The sequence below is a fragment of the Miscanthus floridulus genome, chromosome 15 (genome assembly GCF_019320115.1).
Source record: "Miscanthus floridulus cultivar M001 chromosome 15, ASM1932011v1, whole genome shotgun sequence".
NCBI lineage: Eukaryota > Viridiplantae > Streptophyta > Magnoliopsida > Poales > Poaceae > Miscanthus > Miscanthus floridulus.
In genome coordinates, this window is record NC_089594.1 from 85897386 (window position 1) to 85919711 (window position 22326).

Genomic DNA, 22326 nt, shown 5'->3' on the forward strand with positions numbered 1-22326 from the left:
TGAAAATACTTAGTATAAACCTCTATACCTATACCTATTTTGGTGATTAAGATTAAGGATAAATGCAGGTTAAATTGACGGTTTATGTTTGCAATAATGACCGTCAATAGGTGTCATGTCGCTAGGGGTGGGCGTGCCCGCCGTGCTCTCATCTGCGACGCCGGGCTGCACCTGTGGTGGCATGAGCTGTGGGAGCCCTACAATGCTGCAATGTCTGATGAAGTTTGTGTTATTTGGTTTAACTAGATAGATGCATGTGCGTTGCACGGGGGTCACAAATTTTTATCTATGTATATGACCACACACATGGTTTGCGGATTAGATGAACATATTAAGAAATCTAGAAATATAATTACATAGAAAATATAAAGCTCGCTTCATGATCTTTGTCACGTATATCGTGTAGATCTTGTTTATAGAAAATATAAAGTCCGTTTCATTTTCTAATACTTGTGTGATTTATTATTATGTATTTTATAATTTTTATTTGATATGATTACTTTAAAAATTAATAAAAAGCTAGTAAACAATTTTTCATTGAGAGCCCTAAACTATTTTCAAATCCATTCAGACATTTTTTTCTCTTTTTGTCGCGGTTTTGTGGTGGGGCCTCGGCTGCGTGCGCCATCGCGATGGCCTTCTTGGCCATTTCCGTCGATGTTCCACGACGAGAACCTAGCCTACTCTAAGTTCTAGCATGTCAGTAACGACATGGTCCTACTGCTGAGCCGACTCGAGATGCTGCTGCTCTATGCCCCGACTTTCGTTGCCTTGCTTGTGTCCTTTGCCACCATCGGGCACTGCCAACTTTCGACAAGGGATGAGAGCCATGGACAAGCCGCGTGGCTATGGCCAGGGTGCCGTTGTTGGCCGACGTCAAGGGTGGGCGCTGTGACAGAGCCGCCCAATTCGTACATGATTAAGGGAAACAACATGCATCATAATACATAGAGTTCACAGCGGAAGTTTAAGATACAAACCAAGTTCACATTACTTATTACAATACCAAATTCAAATATGATACAAGAAAGCAACATAGTTTTGAAACTACATTATTGTCATAAGTCTAAATACATTGCCAATTTATCAAACCACCTCCAACAAAAGCATGATAGAAAAGTATAAGAACATGGCCTTTATTCATCGGTGTCCATCGCGGGACTAAAGCAAGTGATACAATAACCTTCATACAGAGTGTCACCTGCAACGAAGGGAATAAAACCCTGAGTAATTGTACTCAGCAAGACTTACACGACAAATGTTAAAATAAAAGACTCCAAGGATATGTAAGGCTAGATATGGTGGTGTGAGTTGGATAGCAATACTTTGCAAAAGAGCTTACTAAAGTAATCCTTACTTTCAAATTTTAGCTGCAGGATTGAAGATTTAGCTATTTAGAACTACATCAGCACTATCTTACACCATATAATTGAATTATAGAGAATATTAATCAATTATAAAGAATGGTGCCCATTTATAGAGAATAGTAACCAATCATGATTCAATTGCTAAAATCATATGCCAAGTATTTACTACGACTGCTGGAGTATAAGTTTCTCACTATCCGGAAGATGTGGCGATTCGAATCGATTACACCAGCTATGTAAAGCCCGTATCACACACTCCCACAAGTTAGCAACACTCGCGTGAGTCACCGTTCACTCCATTCAGTGGTGAATTTGGACCATTTCGTAAAACTCATGATCCTACGTCCTCACATGAATTGCCCATAGCCCATAGCAAACATGGTCTTGGACCAGTCCCTTCCTTCAGGCTCCCCTCCTAGAAATGCTAACAGTCCAATGACTCATCTCGAACGAGCCATTTAGTTTCACAGTCAAAACGAGTTATCCAGCCGTTATGTGAAGGTATGTTCAATCTCAACCAAGGTCCAACAACGAAGCGGTCCTTAATTGACACAGACGGAATCAAAACACAGGTCGAGCCTGAGACATCAACAACAACAACCGAGGATCCCGCCCGGTCACCAATTATTAATCTCCATATGAATCTATGGTTTCTCAATTGGACAAGTGACCACCTATATCTCGCAGGTGACAGGAATCACCCGGCTTCTACCGGTCTAAGCATAACTAAGCATAGAGCGGTCTATATCTAGTTAGAAAGGGTGATAAATTTTCCTGGTCAAGGTACGAGATGCAGCAACGGTTACCAATCAACACCTAGCAACTTAATGCATAACTAAAGTTTAACATACTCAAGTGTAATTTAAAACAGAGATAGATAGGAAAGTGAAATGTTCGGGGCTTGCCTCGGCGAAAAGTGGAGGGTCTGTGGTTCGGGCACTCCGGAAGCGAGTCAGAGGTATGTCCTTTGTCTTCGGGTGGCAACTCCTGAGGGTTCTCCTCCTCGACGGTCACGTACTTGACTGGAAGTTCCTCTTCCAATCCTATATGTATGTAAGCGATGCATAAATAAAGAGAATGCATAAAATGATGCAAGAGATGATGATGCCATGATATGGAAATCAAGATGCACTTATGCAGCCCTAACATCATAGAATACTAGTATTGTTTTAACAACATAAAGGGTAACAAGATGTTGCTTACAATGAAATATTTTACCGAGTACGTGCATATCTCTTCTCCGGTAGAGAAGTTAATTATTTCAATTCATCTAGAAAACATTAGTTTTGTGTGTATTTAGTACATCAACAAGGTTTCACAAAATACCACAACATGATCACATATCCACTCATCATAACAAGGTGGGAGCTAGGCAAGCAACAAGTAGCATATATGGACAAGTTAAAAATTGCATTCCTTTTCTATTATTAGCACATTCATATTTGTATATATATGTATATAACAACGAGGTATAAAAGGAAAAGACCAGCTGCTGCACAAATCTGGTATTCTGGAAATACAGCAGTGCATACCTGTTGTAATCAATATACTATAAAATTTTCATATCATTTGGATATATACATCATAAGATACAAAGAATATAAATTAAACATACAAATTTACTATGAAAATAATACTACATAGGAAAATTGGGCAAACAGTAGGTTTTATATTTTTCTTAACTAGAGAATAATAGAACAAAGTTAACAAACTTGGTTTCACAATTTTTGGATAAATAGAACTCTAGATATCATTTTTTGTAAAGTTAAATGATCATTTAATTAGGTAAATAAAACAGTGTATAAAAAGTTGCCAAACATAACATTTTATGACACTAATATGTAGAGTACAGAAAAACAAAGCTAACAAAATTTGATTCATCAATTTTGGATTTTCCTAGCTCAAGTTATGAATTTTTGAAGTTTGAATCAAAATCTGGAAAAAGAAAAAGACAAAACAAACTATTCACAACCTAACCGAAGCTAGGTGCACCCAGTCCATACACCCGGAGTGGCTGACAGCCGGGACCCAAGGTCAACCGGTCCCACCTGTCACAGGCACAGGGACATGGGCGGCTTTGACCGGCCAAATCTCGCCGGTGGCGAGATCTCCGGCGAAGAGGTTGGCACCATTGTGCTCCTATCAACCTCCCGCATCGATCAAGGTAACTGGTTGAACCTATAACAGTCCCTAACCATGGCGGCGACGGCTATGGCGGCACGGCGGCGCGGCTTGGCGACGTGCCTGCCGGCTCCGGTGAAGAAGCGGCCGGCACACGCGCGCATAAGATTTAGAGTGACCGTGCGATGCTCTAGGTCTCGGTAATTGATCTAGGGAGGCTGCAGCAGGGCGCGGCCACGTGCGGGGCGGTGCGGCACTCAGAGCACGGCGACGGTGCTTGCCGTTCCGGCGAGAGAAAAGCTTAAAACAATCAACCGATTTAGATTTAAGCAAACACGACCTATATAAAAGCTAAAACAAGAGATAGGGGTAGAGGAGAAATACTGGAACGCGCTGGCCACGGCGAGCACGAGCTCGGCGGCCATGGCGCCCATGGCGGCTGCGTGGCCCGAGAGCTTTACCTTCAAAATTGGACGGCAAAGCTAGGAGGGGGTGGAAGAGTGAAGTGTGGCGAATCTATGGGTGCAAGCAATTGAATGGAGAGCGAGCAGTGATGGCCAATTGCTGCCTACAGCGATGAATGGCGGGCGGTGAGAGAAAAAGGAAGAGAAGAAGGAGTTGGCCGGCACTGGGCATTGAATGGCGCGGCGAGGCTTCTCCAGGGCAGCCAGCAAGTTTCGGCTCTGTTCACGGTGATGGCGTGGCTTAAACGGCGAACAAGGCTACAAATGAATTGATTTGCTAATTTGGCAATTTATTTAATAGCTAAACTTTGATCAAACAATCCAATCAATAGCTCAATGTCAAAGTGCAAACATCACACCAATTCATAGAAGCAAAGTTGCACAAATTTTATTTATAAAAATTGATTGGATAAATTCCCAAACATTGAACTTGTTAACTGCTAATCTCAGAATTTCTTCCAGAGATTCAAAACAGCACTAGATTGAGATTTGTGGCTACAGTTTGAACATGTTAGAAGTGTATCTGATCCTTGATCCTTAAACAAAGTTTGTAGTACACAACCAGTACTTCAACTTTTATTTAGGGTCAAACCTCAGAAAAGGTACAAAAATTATAATTACATTTTGGTCAAAACAACATCATGAAAAGGGCTTAAAACCTAATTTAAACACTTAGAAGCATATTTTGACTAAATGATAAACACAAACCCTAACTCATTTATGATCCTATGTTGATCTAAGTTACTTAGGTGATCAAACATCAAGCACTTGAGCTATCACATAAACATATGAAGTAACATATATATATATATATATATATATATATATATATATATATATATATATATATATATATATATATATATATATATATATATATATATATATATATATATATATATATATATATAGGGTAAGGCTATTCTGCAGCTGACCATAGAATAACTTATTCTATATCTTATTCTATAGCCACCTTGATTTACGATAATATTTGTACCAATTTACGATAACATGAATATATATTTACGATACTCGTGTTACTACAATTCACGATGATATTTACGATAATTTTATAGTAAATCACTTAGTAAGGAGTTACTGTAATCTCGTAAATTAGCATGGTAATTATCGTAAGTCAAAGTGGCCACAGAATGGCCAGCCGCAGAATATATATATATATATATATATATATATATATATATATATATATATATATATATATATATATATATATACATACATATGTGTGTGTGTGTGTGTGTGTGTGTGTTTTGGGTTTGTTGGTAAGATAGGATCCTGCTGCTGAGTCAGTCATCATGTTCAAAAGGAAGAGATCACAATAAGACTGCCAGTCAGTTAGGGATCTGATGTTTGTTACTCCATATAGAATATATGAGTGTTAGCCTAAGTTTGCTGTAGGCCGGGTCTTGGTAAATACTACTACATATTCAGTTGTTTGCAAGGAAAACAGAGGAGCTGGGGAAACTTTTGTTCATGTGTCATGTCACTTTATTCCATGATCACACACAGAGTGGTCCTCTGGTGCATATGTACATTCATCTGCCGCACCTTGCTCATCGTCGTCTGATGGCCGTGGCTGGAGGAAGAGGCCTTCATGTTGCCAATGTGTCTGATGCCTTCATGCATACGAGATGAGGCTTCAGTTAGCAGATGATGATGACGACGCTTGGACCGGTTTCTTCGCTGCACTGCACTCCACTTGTGCCGCGTTGCACGATCTGGAAGGGCCCCCTTTTTTCTCTCTCTCTTTTGGGTGGTGAAGAATGCATTAGGTGGCTGGCAAATGGCAATGCTAATGCTAATGCAACCGGACACTAGCTAATGAGGACAAATTTGTTTGTAGTCACAGATTTCTTGTGGAAGTTGTTCAGAGGTAATACATACGTAAATGATGACGTTTCGTGTACTGAATTTGTTCCTTTTCGAGCAAGGAAGAACTGAAGGTATTATGCTATATAGGAGTACTTCATAGATATACGTAATGACGTTCCATGTAGTCACAAGTAACGCATGTCCTTTGGCTTTAGCTACCTGTGACAAAAACCCTTGTGCTTTAGGAGGATATATCCAGACAATTTGTTGCCAATGCTTTTCCAGCGGTTTTATTATTATTTATCACAATCTCTTTATATATAGAATGCTACGAATTATTAATTGTTATTTATCACAATCTCGTTATATATATAATGTTGCGTATACACTAGTACAGAAATGGGCTGTACTCCCGGTTCTCGACCCCCTTCAGTCCCGGTTTTGAAACCGGGAGCATGAATCTAGGACTAAAGGGCTCCACCTTTAGTCCCGGTTTCGCGCCCGGGACTAAAGGTATCCTGGTTGGTAATACCAACCGGGGCTAAAGAGGCCTCCCGGCCTGGCCACGTGGGTCGGCACTTTAGTCCTGGTGGGTATTACCAACCGGGACTAAAGTTTTTCTTTTTTTTCTTTTTTTTTGTTTCTATTTTCAATTGATGAATCGTTTTGGCTTTCGAATAGGTTTTCGAATACGCATTCTATGCTGCTAATAATATATGTATTCTACACGTTTATAATGTTCGAATATTTTGTACAAATTAAAGTATGAAACTAACGTATATATTACATGCATATACATATATTGTATGTTATTTTATATACATATAATTAATATATATATATATATATTACAAATAAATCTTGCATTGTATATTCTATCATATACTTGGGATAATAAATTCACTCCATCTGGTTTGACTTCCATGTTTCGTTCATGTCATTGTAGAACTCGCCGGCGGGGTTTAGGACCTGGTCATTAAGAAATCCTGCTATGGTCTCTTGAATTGCTTTCAGTTGGTCACGTCGTATGACTTTTTCCTTCAACCATAGAGTTTTCAATAAAAGTTAAAGGAAAAGTATTAATATATATATATATATATATATATGTGTGTGTGTTGGTCACGTGATTACTTATATATATGAGCAATAAAAGAAATTATGAATATATGAATATATTTATATAACGTACTTTGATGTTCTCTTCAGGAGTTCTTTTTTAGTACGCCATGATGAACTCGTAAACATAGTATCTGTAATAGTTGTTTCCCTGTTCTTGCCTCAAAACCCACTTTTACGAGAAAAAAGATCTGATGAATTGAAAGCATGCATGGTGTTAATTGAATTATATATATATATATATATATATATATATATATATATATATATATATATATATATATATATATATATATATATATATATATATATATATATATATATAGCTAGTACTTACTTTGTGTGCGATTACATCCAGTGATGCTTTGCAATATTTCATGTGGTGTTCCTCAATGAAACTTTTCCAAACAATGCGCCCAATAAAATAAAAAAATTAATTTAGTCTTTAATAATTATTGTAGTTAAGAGATCGGGGTATATAGTTGCTAGAGAGACCAAATTACCCTTGGATAATATCTATCATGTCTTGGTACTCTGTTTGCTCTTTTCTTAACGAGTCTAAGATGCTCAACCGACTATTGGCCATATCGATGACCATCAATATCCAGTGATTGCTGCATATGTTTTTATACACAAATATGATCGATATTAACTAGAGTCAACATATATATATAGGAGATAGCTTAGCTAGTAAGCAAATAATTGAACAAATATCCATATAATCGATATTTATTATTTAACACTCACTTAAAGTTATAGGGGAAGAGTATGTCCTTATTTTGTTGGTTCACTAAGAACCTCATGAGATTTTTCTCGAGTTCAGCTTTCCATTGAGGAGGAGATCAGGGTGTTTGAATACGACATTTGGATCAATGAAACCAACATCATTATCCTTTCTCTTTCTGAGTTATGTCATCTCATATCTGCACATATAAAAATATAGTGTGAGGATATATAATTTATATATATACATGTAGCTTTATATATATACACTTTAATAGTAGAAAATAATCACACTTACAGATAATAGCAGCTAATGAGACTTTTGTCGAGAGAGTCCAGGTGGCATAGTTGGTGTAATTTTAAAAACTCGACATATAAAATGTCATCGCCACGGGAGTAATGTTGGTTTCTAACTCTGACAGAAATAAAGTTCTCTCCCCGTTCACACGTCGCCATGTACCACTTGTTTAGTAGGTACATTTGCGTACCCAGTTCACCTAAGGCCTCAGGGTTGTATAGACTCTTTCCATATTTAAATTTCTTCCAAGGATCTACTTTCGGAGCAGATGGTCCTTCAGCGAGCACTTGGGCAAGATCCAAACCGGTATCCTCGTAAAACCGAATAATTTCCTCAAAATCGACGTCCGTTAAATCTAAGTTTGAACCATATTCATTACGAATGACAAGAGGATGGATTGATTGTTGCGATTGTTGTTCGAGTTGTGCAACACCTTTCCCTACTCTAGTCTTTTTCTGCGCCGCCTCAAATGACTTGGTGAGAGAGCGATCGTAGTCCGATTTTGGCCGAGTCTTTTTAGATTTCTGCTTTTTTTGGTCCACCTTTCTTAGAAGATCTGGAGATAGGTAGAAGTACGGTTTCTTCGGGTTCTCCCTCACTTCTCGTTGCTTGCTTACTTTTTCGAAGAAACTTTTCACATCTTTTTGTACTGCATCCTTTAATTCCTTTTCACTTTTCTCGTAAGACAGTTTTTGAGGAATAACTGGATTAGAGGAGGCTTTCTTCTTTGCCGCTGGTGGGCCAACGGCTTCGTTTACGGGGCGGACCTCTTAGGAGCTGGCTGCTTCTTGATCATCAAGGGAGGCGGGGTAGCCGTTTGAGACCTCCTTAGAGGCGTTGGAGACCTCCTTAGAGGTGGCGGCGGTGGAGACCTCCTTGGAGGCGTTGGATAATCATTGCCCGGAGCACTATGATGATCTGGAGATTGAATAATTGGACTTAGATTGGCGGAGGCCCTGCTGTGTGATTACAAAAAAAGAATAATTAGGTATAAGAAATTGTTATTATTAATCATGCATGTCAATAGAAAATTTATGAAAAAATTATTTCGTTCACTTTTGTCCACACCTATTGTCTGGCAGTTGAGGAAGCAGCGGTAGACTAGAGACCCCAGGAATAATGATGTAGCGCTTGCGCCATAGTATGAATGTCTTCTTTGCTTCTCCTAGAGTTTTTTACGGAGAACAAGATGGTGGGATATGGAAAATATTTTCTTGGTTCACTTTCTTCACAAAGGTTATTCTAGAAAATCATTGTCAGGCAAAGTCACTTTCTACACACACACAAATCCTTTCAAGAGGACCTTTATCCAACAGGCCACAAAAGTATCTGTATTTTGAGAGGATGGCAAGATGATTGTATCAAGTTGTTCTTAAGACCAGACAGCCTAAATTTATTTGCAATGAATTGTACCACCTTTCTATTCCACAAGTTGATTTGTACGTGGACCTCCTATTTATTATGTTTAGGGAAAAAGTTCTCGACCAACAGATATAGATTACTAGCGAATCAATGCAAACACGAGTATATTGTATACACAATATAGGCAGTTGGGCACAAGAAAAATAGAATCTTGTGGTGAACTTGTTTTCTTCGCTGTCCTAGACTCCTGTTGATCCAGCACTCAGCGAAGATTAGCCACCAGTCCACCACAAGATAGCAGGACAAGCACACGACAGCTAGCACTAAATCGAAGCGATACATTCATTGAGCAACGGCACTGAACGAGTTGGCCATACAGCAGCAAGAGATCTGAACGAGTGCAGAGGAAGAGGGAGACCAGGCCAAACCTGTTGCGGATCTTGGAGAAGGCTCGGGAGCGCTCCAGTGAAGCAGCGCGTGCGGGGAAGGCTCGGGCGTGCTCCGGTGAGGTAGCGCGGGGAAGGCTCCGGGGCTCCTCGTCCTCGAAGGTGCGGCAGCGCGGGGAAGGCTCGGGCGCGCTCTGGTGGTCGCCTAGGGGCGGCGGCGAGGAAGGCTCGGGCGTGCTCCGGTGAGGCAGCACGGGGAAGGCTCCGGGGCTCCTCGTCCTCAAAGGTGCGGTAGTGCGGGAAAGGCTCGGGTGTGCTCCGGTGGTCGCCTGGGGGCGGCGGCGCTGCTGGATCAGATCGATCTGGTGGAGAAGAGAGGCAACGGCGTGGCAGAGACAGAGAGCAAGAGAAGGGAGAAGGGTGTGGTTTATAAAGGGAGACCTTTAGGCCCGGGTGATGGTTAGAACCAGGACTAAAGGTTCTTTAATAGTCCCGGGTGATAGTTAGAACCGGGACTAAAGGCTCTTTAGTCCCGGGTGATGGTTAGAACCGGGACTAAAGGTCTAAGCTTTAGTCCCGGGTGTAGCCACGGCTCAAGAGTAAAGGTGATTTTGGCGGGCCGCGAAAACGCAACCCACCTTTAGTCCCGGGTGGTTGATCCACCCGGGAGTAAAGGTGAGCTGTAGTTTGGCTTCCCACCGGTTTCTAGAAGTTTTTCCTTTTTTATATATTTGTTTTATATAAATATGCAGAGAGTTGTTAATTGTTTAGTAAAATAAAATATTAGCAAAAAAAATTACAAAAAAAATTCCTGGACCTGGTTTTGCATTATTGTACATAAGAAAAATCTGTAACCTAAACTCTTTTGTTTTACCATATAAATATTTAATATAGTGTAAATAATAATCATAATTTTTACCATGCAAAAATGTACTACTTAATTAAAATCATTAAAACTATTGCTTTTTGATAGGAAATTAGTTTTTACATCTTATTGACGTTGAAAATTCATTTAAACTGTAGAAAATATGAAAACAAGACAAAAAAATCTGAAGTCGCAATTATTACATAATAGGTCTAATACTTCACCATATCAAGCCGGGACTAAAACAATTTTTTCACTAATTCCTTAGGCTTCCCATACGCACCTATGAAGCCTAGCAGGTTCACACAAAGATTCTTCGTCAGGTGCATCACGTCGATCGCGCTATGGACCTCTAGGACTTGCCAATAGGGTAGCTCCCAAAATATGGACTTCTTCCACATGGGTGCGTGACCGTTGGCGTCGTTCAGAATAGGTTCGCTTCCATGTGTCTTTCCAAATACTACTTTCATATCCTTGATCATATTAAGTACATCCTCACCAGTTCGGTTGCTCGGCTTGGTCTGGTGGTCTGCCTTACCTTTAAAATACTTGTCTTTCTTTCTTAGGGGGTGATTCGTAGGAAGAAATCGACGATGGCTAAGGTACACGACCTTTCAACATTTTTTCAAGAATATACCTTTAATGTCATTGAAACAGTGCGTGCATACATTATATCCCTTGTTTGATTATCCTGAAAGATTACTTAGAGCAGGCCAATCATTGATTGTTACGAACAACAATGCTCGCAGGTCAAAGTGCTCCTGTTTGTGCTCATCCCATATACGTACACCTGGTCTGTTCCACAAAAGTAGAAGTTCTTCAACTAGTGACCTCAGGTACACATCGATATCGTTGCCAGGTTGCCTTAGGCCTTGGATGAGCACTGGCATCATAATAAACTTACGCTTCATGCATAACCAGAGAGGAAGGTTGTAGATATATAGAGTAACAGGCCAAGTGCTATGACTACTGCTCTGCTCCCCGAAAGGATTCATACCATCCGTACTTAAAGCAAACCTTAAGTTTCTTACGTCATTTGCAAACTCCGAGAATTCTCTATCGATTGCTCACCACTAGGACCCATCAGCAGAGTGTCTCAACATATTATCTACCTTACGGTCTTCTTTATGCCATCGCAACAACTTTGCATGGTCTTTGTTTCTGAACAGACATTTCAAACGTGGTATTATAGGAGCATACCACATAATCTTGGCAGAGATTTTCTTCGTGGGACGTTCGCCCTCAACATCACCAGGGTCATCTCGCCTGATCTTATACCGCGATGCATGATATACCGGGCATGCATCTAACTTCTCATACTCCTCGCCACGGTAGAGGATGCAGTCATTGGGACATGCATGTATCTTCTGGATTTCTAATCCCAAAGGGCAGACTACCTATTTTGCTTCGTACGTAGTAACGGGTAAATCGTTATCCTTCGAAAGCATTTTCTTTTGGATTTTCAGTAACTCTCCAAAACCCTGGTCAGATACACCATTCTTTGCCTTACATTACAACAATTCCAGTGTGGTACCCAACTTTTTCTGCCCCGCATCACAAGTTGGGTATAGCAATTTCTTGTGATCCTCTAGCATGCGCTCGAACTTGATCTTCTCCTTTTTACTTTCACATTCTCTTTGTGCGCCACGAATGGCCTGACCAAGATCATCAGCGGGCTCATCTTCTGCCACTACCTCTTCTTTAGCTTCCCCCATTGCAGTATCATTGAAGACACCATATTCAGCAATAATGTCATCATCGTCCTATTGTTCTTCTTCACCTTTTCCATTACAACCCTGGTTTCTCTGTGCTTCGTCCAACAAATATAGTTTGGCATAAAACCCGACTTCAACAAGTGTGAATGAAGATTCCTTGAGCTAGCATATTCCTTCAAATTCTTACATATGGCACATGGGCAGCACATGAATCCATCACGTTTGTTTGCCTCGGCCACACGTAAGAAAGAATGCACGCCCTCAATGGACTCTTGGGAGCGGCGATCAGCATTGTACATCCAATGCCGGCTCATCTGCATTACATGACATACATACAATATTAAAACTGAGAACATAATTAGTTAATTATACGACATGCATGCCACCACACAAGGTATTAATTTATGAAAGTCTCGCTACAATGTAGACAATCCCAACTACCACTAAAAAAACTAAAGCTAAAATGCACTTCAGCAGCATAAGGATTTTGCGACCAATCCCAACTAAAACAGACAGATTATGTGTTTGTTCAACATCTATGGGCTTCTTCCGTAGGATCACTGCCTCATCAGCCGCCGTAGTCGCCTGTGCAAGAGAGTTTTGCACGTGTTCAACATACTCTTCCTCCCAGTACATTTGCATTAAGGTATAGGATTATGCATTAACTGCCCCAACTAAGTTACTAGTGTTCGGCAGGAGCGTTGATTTGAAACTAAGATCTGATTTTCCTTTTTTATTTGTTTGAAACTAAGATCTGATTTTCCGGCAAAATGAAAACGAAATCAATCAAACGAAGAAGAAGAAAAAATGAATGGAGGAGGTGACGACTGACGAGGCCTCCTCCCAAAGTAAAGTACGTGGACAGGTCAACCACCCAAACCCCTGCAGGCGAGGCTCAAAGTACTCCTAGATAGCAAAGCACCTACCCCACCACATCCACCGCCGGCGATGAAGCCCCTCGCGCACTCCCTCCACGCCGCCGTCGACCGCCGCTGGCTGCTCCCTCTGGCCGTCGGCTCCGCGCTCTCGCTCCTCCTCCTCGTCGCCCTCACCACCTTCCCCTCGCCCTTCCCCTCCACCTCCACGCCCTCCTCCTCGGCGCTCTTCGTGGAGCACAAGCTCGCCCCCACCCCGCCGTCCCCCGCCGCCGCGGCCTCGCCGCCCCGCATCGCCTTCCTCATCTCCGGATCCGCGGGGGACGCCTCCGCGCTCCGCCGCGTCCTCCTCGCGCTCTACCACCCCAGGAACCGCTACATCCTGCACCTCGATGCCGAGGCGCCCGACTCCGACCGCAGGAGCCTCGCCGCCGACCTCGCCTCCCACCCGGCCATCGCCGCCGCGGCCAACGTCCGCGTCGTCGACCGCGCCAACCTCGTCACCTACCGCGGACCCACCATGGTCGCCAACACGCTCCACGCCGCCGCCGCATTCTTGTGGGGCCATGCCGGCGACGGCAGCTCACACTGGGATTGGTTCATCAACCTCTCCGCCTCCGATTACCCGCTCGTCACGCAGGATGGTAAGTGCCTTCCTTTCTTCTTCTTCATCCAAGTCATCATTTCTAATCCACAAAAGCCCCGCCTTGGGTTGGCTTCTTTTCACTTCCAAACTTGCCGGTGCAGATCTGATACATGTATTCTCCAAGCTGCCGCGCGATCTCAACTTCATCGACCACACCAGCGACATTGGATGGAAGGAGTGCGTGCTTCCTTGCTTCCTTCATGGTTTTTCTTCACTCATCCATCACTGAAGGGTGCTGATTCAGGGCAACTTCTACTCTACCTTGCTTGTCTCTGATGGCGTATAGGTTTCAGAGGGCAAAGCCGGTCATCATTGATCCAGGGCTCTACATGAAGAAGAAGGCCGACGTGTTCTGGATACCGCAAAGGCGGAGTGTCCCTACAGCATTCAAGCTCTTCACTGGTATGTTTCCATCCGATCTGACCTGCTACTCTAAAGATTCACATTCTACCTAGACTTAACACAAAGAATTGTGTACAATTTACCATACATTTGTGCAGATTACTATAGCAGCTCATAGCTTAATCTTGCAATGTGTTGTACCTGGCTACATTTTCTATCTGCCCTTGTCACATTTGCAAGAATGTCTTCAATGATTTTTTTTAATAATTGAATGTGATGCTGTTGAAACCTTCAGACTCTTGGATCTTCGCCACATGTTAAACACAGCTTGATATTTCTAGTTGTGGTGACCGGTTCAAAATTTTGAAGTGTGAATTGGTACAGGGATTGGGTTGTCACCAACTCAAATTAATTTTTAGTATGTTAATAAATTTCAGTCAGCAGTTTACCTTAGGTCTTCTACACAATACTACATACAGATGTGGTATTTTTCTAGCTTCTTCGTTTGTACAGTGTAATATATCGCTGCCTGAAATTCTCCTTGCTTAAGTTACCTTTTCATCTATATAATCTTATTTTGTTTGATCTGATTTCTGGAACAAACATTTGGGATTCTATTTGTTTATTGCCTGTAGTAGACAACATTTGCATGGCAACACATTTATTTATATATAAAGATGACCTCCTGTTTTGGAAACTAACCAAGGCATTCCAAGCTAGTAGATTACTCACCCGATGCATTTGTTAGCTGTCATTAATTTGAAAGGTTATCCTTGTTTTATGTGTCAGTTACTAAGTTCAGAAACTGTGTCAATGAACTTTCCACAAAAATCAAGTTTTTCCTTAATATAATATGGTGCTCAGTTTTTATATCCATTATCCATGCTTAGCCACCCCCAAAAAAGAGTTTTCTGCTTCTGTCTAGGCAGGAAATTAGTTTATTCCAGTTTCTTAAGCAGTTACTACAGCTCATACATAAATACTCTAGGTCCAGACAGATTAAACAGATAACCAGGCATCTATGTCAGTTACTAAATTCAGAAGCTGTGCCAATGAACTTGCCATAAAACAAAAATATAGCTTTTCCTTAATGCGGTGCCCTTCACATCCATTATACATGCTTAGCCACCCCCACAAAAACGGAACTTTTGGCTTCTGTCTAGGCAGGAAATTAATCTATTCCTATTTCTTAAACACTTACCACAACTCAGATAAAAATGCTCTAGGTCCAGACAGCTTAAACAGATAAGCAGAGGATGTAAAAATGTGGAGCTGACATCTGCAACGAGCATTCATCAATCATCATTACCGAGGAGCAAATCTTAGCAACAATTGCTTTCTTCGATAACTATTGACAAGGAAATTATATGGACTTTATTCTTGCTTTTAAAACTAGCAGGGCTAGTAATATCTCTGAGAACTTTTATGGAATGAGGCTAGCTTTATTAGTTTGAACCATTACTAGGGAATTAGTGTTGATTTTGAATCTCTGGATCTTTTAGATATAGAGGCACCTGATGACCGCATAACATTGCAGGTTCTGCTTGGATGGCACTGTCTAGGCCTTTTGTTGAATACTGCATATGGGGCTGGGATAACCTACCTCGCACAGTGCTCATGTACTATTCCAATTTCATCTCCTCGCCTGAAGGATACTTCCACACTGTGGTCTGCAACGCCGACGAATTCAAGAACACGACCGTGAACCATGACCTGCATTACATCTCATGGGACAACCCTCCGAAGCAGCACCCGCACTACCTGACAGTCGAAGACTTAGACCGCATGGTTGCCAGCGATGCGCCGTTTGCTCGGAAGTTCCACGAGGATGATCCGGTGCTGGACAAGATAGATGAGAAGATCCTGGGCCGTGGTGTGGACATGCCGACTCCGGGAGGCTGGTGTGCTGGAACGCGGGAGAACGGGAGCGACCCTTGCACGGTGATTGGAAACACCAGCCTCCTCCAGCCTGGCCGTGGAGCTGTGCGACTGCAGCGCCTGATCACGTCGTTGCTGTTGGAGGAGAAGTTCCACCCAAGGCAGTGCAAGTAGCGGATGCCTCTGACTCAGCTATATATGATACACATGCATGGACTGCTGCTGCTTTTAGCGACACATATAGGTCCGTTTTGACTTGTAGTTGGTCGCCGTTTTGCCAGGCAGCTGGAGTAGGTGCCATATAACCTGTGCTACGTTGCTGTTGTACTACCACATTAATCGTCTGTAGAGCCCTGTTGTATCTCCACTCCACAGTACATGTGAGACTCCATATGTACTTTGTCGTCAAGGTCTAAACCTGGCCACCCTGTGATCAATATATTTTAGCTTAGTTTTAGCTGCCCATGATGTGAAGGATAGCGAAGCTTGATATGAGTTGCCGAGAAAAATCCACTTATTTGTTCAGTGTTCTGGTAGCAACTGGTAGCCTGAAGTATCAGATCCAGTGTCAGGTGTGAACTCTGAATGACAGAGAATTGTCTTTGTATTATGTGCAGGCATCTGAATATCTGATGAGCAACATTTGGAATTGAAGCTTGCCCTAGCTTGACTTGACAGCTCGCTGCTTATCTAGTTATACTACTCCCTTTGTTATAAACTGTAACCTCTGTTCTAAATTGAGTCGGCTTTTTCAAACTTTTTCTTGCAATTTGGAACGGAAAGGGTACTAGTCTACTACTCCATATATACAGGGCTCTCAGATAAGCAGGTCCATTCTATTGGTTAGTACCAGGGCCGAATGGTATTAATTTATTTAGTTCGTGTTTCTTTATTCCAAAACAAAGAAAAACCTGCACGTTCCAGGGACTTGCTGAGAAAATACTGCATGTTGATCTCTCACTGAGAAAACGAGGTATTGATTTGATTCCTTCTCTTTGACTAATATATATGCTTTCTTGGTGTTGTCAAAATTGTTAACTACTTTCTCAAATCGGAAATATAAGTCCATTAGGGCATTGACACGGTTTCCATTATGGCACATGGACTAAAAATATGTATAAAATATTATCTTGAATAAAAACAATTATATATTATGAGAGTGATAAATCTAGTAATACTAGTTTTACGTTCTTCAATCTATATAAAATTTTAGAAATACATCGTTTGAAGTAAAAAAAGTTAAACACACCTAAGATGTTTTTTCCACTTATACATGCACTACAAGACAAAATTCTTGGTTTTTTTTTTGTCTTCTACTAGTACACATGCACATGAATTTTGTCATTTTCATATAAAATTTTCAAAAATGACTTTGCATCTCAACCGCACGGAGAAGCTACGTTCAGGCAACTTTACCCTGCAGTTTAAAACCCGCTCCAGCTACTTCAGCTTAGGGCTGCGTTTGGATCCCCATGAATTGCAGAAGTTAGCTTCTAAAAGTCAGATTCCTATAAGCTGGATTATAAAAGCTGAAATGAGAGGTTGTTTGGATTTATATAACTTCTAAAAGCTGGTTTATAGCACTTTACAGTGTGTAGTTACCAAAATGCCCTTACTTCTAAAAGCTGGCTGCACTGAGTGGGCCAAAAAGTGAGGGGCAGATTGGTTAAGTTCAATCCAGAAGCTGATAGAAGGTGTCCTCAGCTCGCTAGATTGTAGAATCTGAAGATGTATAGATTGTATAAGCTGTCCAAACAGGCCTAGGACTCACGGAGCCGTTTCTTGTGTTGGTGTTTGTCAGGCTTCACCTAAAGCCACGGAGGACCCAGAGCAGAGCCGTTCAAAGATCCCTCGATATGCATCCAAAGTTTAGAACCAAATAAGGAGTATATGTTAAGAGGCTTTGCCTCTCACTAATTAACTAGTTGGGTTGTTAACTTGCTTAATTTTCTAGTAAGACATAGTTTTAAAAAATATGCATACATGCTATTTGATCGTGTATCAATTACATGGATAATTTTAGGCAGGAAAAAAAGCGTATATGGATAGTGTTTAATTAAAAGATATACTTACATGCGTATGGATGAGATTGTATTTTACGAGGGAGCAGGAGACAAATTCCTTAGTTGCCGGCCGCCTCAACAACAAGGCAAGTCGTCCAAGGTGGAGTAATCAACGAAGTAATCAACGCGGGGGAAATTGGGATTGCGACTTCTTCGTCAAAATCCAATTCAAAATCAAAAGAAAATAAAAAAGAGGGCAACTGCTAGCTAGTCAATGGACGGACGGACGGACGGTTCTGATCTTTCTTATCTGCTGTAATACTCGTGCGGGCAGAGGAGCTTCGTTCTCGTTCGTTCCCATCTAGAACCCTTGACAGGTTGAGTTCTTCCAACGCGGTGTCTCCTTTCGACCAAGACATAGCTTCCTTGCGTGGATTCATTAAACTAATTGGTACTTGCACATTGTAAAGACCACCATTTTCTTGGCCACTAAGCTAAAGACATCGGTCATCGTCAGATCAGCAGCTTCTCTGCTTCTTCCTTCCTTCTCATCAGGTCAGGTCAGGTCAGGGGCGTACCTGCTGGTCCATCGGAGAAGAAGACGATCGACGACAGCTGGGATCGATGGCGCAGCCTCCGGAGAGACCTGCTGCCGGGGCGCTCATCTACGCCATGGTGGCGCGGGGCACGGTGGCGGTGGCGGAGCACACGTCCTACACGGGCAACTTCCGGGACATCGCCGCGCAGTGCCTGCACAAGCTGCCGGCGGGGAACAACCGATTCACCTACACCTGCGACGGCCACACCTTCAACTTCCTCGTCAGCGACGGATACGGTACTCAGCTAACCTTAGCTCGATCAACCACACCACCAACCAGATGCATCCGTGTGCGTCTGTTGCTCTGTGTTCTTGCAAAGCATAAATCTTAAATTTCTGCCTCAAATCTTGGTACAATATCATGTTTTTCATTCTATGCTACTTTGAACTTTCACCATGTTACTTTATCCTACTAATAAACTCCTAATTAATATTGCCTTGCTTGTGTTCCTTCTGCTTCTCTGAATCTGAAATCTAATGAAAATCGACTGCTAACATGTGTTTAGGATATCATCTGTCTTAGCTCTACTTGTTGTTTATCGTTTGGGAGGTGCTTGCGCAACAACTCTACTGACTACTGGTTTAACATATAACTGATATATAATAAATCACTTGTTCCTGTTGGATTCAGTCAGAGTTTCTAGCAGAGCACTCAGAAGAGCATTTTGAATTGGCCTGTTAGTTAGACTTAGTGATCATGATGCGTTAGAATTTTCTAAAAATACAACTCTTCCCAACTTATCAATAATTTGTTTCCAACATTTCGATTGAAGCTTCAGTCCAAAACTTATTATTGCTTACTAAGATAGGATGCTGATGCTCCTTTTATTGCACAGCTTTAAATCTTTTCTGTCAGTAACATGATTATTCCTTCCCTGCCTTCGTGCTAAGTTATCCCCCGAGTCACATAATTGACTTTCTGTTTAGTAGACTGAAACTGAACATATGTAGCAGAAAAAAAACAATATTTTGTCGAGACTTGAAACAAAGCAGAGCTGTATGACTGCAAGTCTTCAGTGCAAAATTGCTTACCACCATTTAGAATAGGAAGCTGGAATGTCTCTTTTTTTTTGGGGGGGGGGGGGGGGGGGGGGGGGGGGGGGGGGGGGGGGATAATATAGGAAAATGAACAAAAACATTATTTCTGTTTGGTCAACTCCGCCTGGGTTAATAACTGAGATCAAATTGCAGCATTTTGCGTTGTCGCAACCGAGTCAGCCGGGCGGCAGATTCCTATGGCCTTCCTGGAGATGATCAAGGAGGACTTCAACAAGAGATATGCAGGGGGCAAAGCAGCAACAGCTACAGCCAACAGTCTCACATGGGATTTCGGGTAACAATTCTCATTCTTCGTCTGCAAGAACAAGGATTTTTTTCAGACATTTTGTTTTTTTTTTATTCCTCAATGTGTTGTGCATGCTTGGGGACTGGCAATACAGGCCGAGGCTTAGAGATCAGATGCAGTACTGTACGGATCACCCGGAGGAGGTGAGTAAGCTGTCCAAAGTGAAGGCTCAGGTCGATCAAGTGAAAAGCATCATGATGGAAAACATTGACAAGGTAATAACCAACGTATATCAGTATATGTTTTCCCAGGCATGCATGACCTGATGATGGATTCCTGCATGCATCTGCTTACCTTGACTGAAACCTTCAATAATTCTGCTTTTATTCTTCAGTTATCTTTGGGCTTTGGACTTGACTATTTCTGAATGAGCAATTTGATTGAAATATTTTAGGCCATTGATCGCGGAATACAGATCGATGGGCTTGTCACAAGGACAGAGCAGCTCCACGAGGGGGTCAGTGTTTGTTGCAAGTTTCTGTTTATAGCGTAACAACTTAGTAATCTGAACTTGCCGGTGTCAGAAGAGGAGGGAAGAACTGAAACGGAACATTTGGCTCCTCTGTGTTGTTTCAGGCTGCTGATTTCAGGCGGGATGGCGCGCGGTTGCGGCGCAAGATGTGGTACCAGAACATGAAGATGAAGCTCATCGTTCTCGGCATCATCGTCGCGCTGATCCTCATCATAATCCTCTCAATTTGCCATGGCGGATGCGGCAAGTGATTTAGGTGGTGGCGCTGGTCTTTTGCTCGCTGTCGATCCAATATTCGATTGGTTCACATATCTTCAGCCTTTTTTATATAGTTTTATTAGTTGGTCTATCTAAGTTTTTTTTTATTTGCCGTTGGGTCGTCGTTGTACAGGTTGGGTGAAGGTGCGCCACTCTACCTTGTACTATTGTGTTAACCACGTTAATTATACATACCACAGTCGAAGAAGCAAGTTTTTTAGAGATTATTACGCACGGCATGCATGGATGGGGAATCATACTTCCTCACGTCACACTTGTAGTTTAGGACAAGATTTGATCAAACCTTCGAAAATATAAACGCCAACAACTATTATTACATTATTATTTATATGGCCTTTTGGATGGGTGGATTGGTTCTGATTCTCTCCAAAATCTTTAGAAACCCTGCCAAGTGGATGAAAATAGAACTGCATCTAGCAATAAACATACTATTGTGTTAACATTAAGTATTCTCTTTAGGCATCCCTGGAAGTTGGAGGTGAGAAAAGTTAGCTTGCATGGTTGGAAATGGAAAGTCACCACAGTGGGAAACCTGAACTTCAGTTCTGGCTGCTTGAAGCAGTCGCCAGACAATTGTCGTTGCATTGGTTTGGTTGTTGATATTCGCTTGATCTTATTCAGCACTACTTTTCAGTCATAGACATAACATTTCAGCATAAGCATCAGCATAAACGAACAAGGCGTGTTGGCGTGAGCGCTGGCGTTTGACATTATTGTGACTTGTGAGGAAAGAGAAGACTCTAGTAGTTCTATCAGCATACGATAAGCACAGTGAGCGAGAACAAGTCAGCACATAATATTAGTACTGTTATATGCTTGAGCTAGAAGCAGAAGCCGCTGTTGCTGCTGTGCTTTTTTTTGCTCTCAGCAAAACACTGCATGCGCTGCAGAAGGTTGCGGCGGTGGCTTCTTCTTGCTGCCGAAATAGGCTCGGGTCGGGACATTGTATTTGTACATGGACCAGGCCGTTAGATGCTATATGGGCCTAAGCCCCTTAGAACGTAACTCCGGAGCACTGTATGGGCCTAAGCCCATTCGAAGTAGGTCCTTTGACCTACTGGTCAAGACATCCGCGGTCTTTTCGCTGGTTGGTTTCTGAGCTGGTTTAGACTGACTGGTGTTGGTTTGTTGTGAAAGAAAAATACTATTGGCTGGCTGAAACCAACAAGCGAACAGGGTGCAAGTCTGGCAAGTGGCAAGCACAAGCTCCTCACAAATCGCCTGATAGAGTATAATATCCTATTTATTGCTCTGAATCAATCATCAAGAAGTTAATTAACTGGTTGGAAAGTCACCATGCACATACAGTACTAAATTTTGGCCTTGTTTAGATTCCAAGTTTTTTCACTCTCTTTCCATCACATCAAATCTTTGGACACATGCATGGAGTATTAAATGTAGATAAAAAATAACTAATTACACAGTTTGATTGTAAATTACGAGACGAATCTTTTGAGCCTAGTTAGGCCATGATTGGACAATATTTATCAAATACAAACGAAAGTGCTACAGTGCCAAATACTGATTCCCAACCATCATCTAAACAAGGCCTTTATCGAGAAAATTAGGGGCCGGGGTGAACGAACAGCTAGTTACGCCACCACCAATGACACGGAAGAACCGAAGAAGCCAAAGTGA

General features: G+C 41.8%; 1 protein-coding gene and 1 pseudogene across 1 annotated transcript; both read left to right on the plus strand.

The window, feature by feature from the left end:
• The first annotated feature begins 13131 nt into the window (after positions 1-13131).
• LOC136506815 (beta-glucuronosyltransferase GlcAT14B-like) lies at positions 13132-16454 on the plus strand (annotated as a pseudogene).
• Positions 16455-18361: 1907 nt separating this feature from the next.
• LOC136508867 (vesicle-associated membrane protein 721-like) lies at positions 18362-21016 on the plus strand. Its single transcript, XM_066503643.1, has 5 exons — positions 18362-18829; positions 19784-19925; positions 20032-20152; positions 20332-20394; positions 20514-21016. The coding sequence occupies exons 1-5, from the start codon at positions 18619-18621 to the stop codon at positions 20658-20660; spliced, it is 684 nt and encodes a 227-aa protein (XP_066359740.1). The 5' UTR covers positions 18362-18618; the 3' UTR covers positions 20661-21016.
• The last annotated feature ends 1310 nt before the right edge of the window (positions 21017-22326 follow it).

Excerpts from the sequence above, each read along its gene's own strand:
- LOC136508867 (XM_066503643.1), top strand. The coding sequence starts at position 18,619 with ATGGCGCAGCCTCCGGAGAGACCTGCTGCCGGGGCGCTCATCTACGCC. Across the intron at positions 18,830-19,783 it reads CCTCGTCAGCGACGGATACG|CATTTTGCGTTGTCGCAACC; the intron begins GTACTCAGCTAA and ends ATCAAATTGCAG. Across the intron at positions 19,926-20,031 it reads AGTCTCACATGGGATTTCGG|GCCGAGGCTTAGAGATCAGA; the intron begins GTAACAATTCTC and ends CTGGCAATACAG.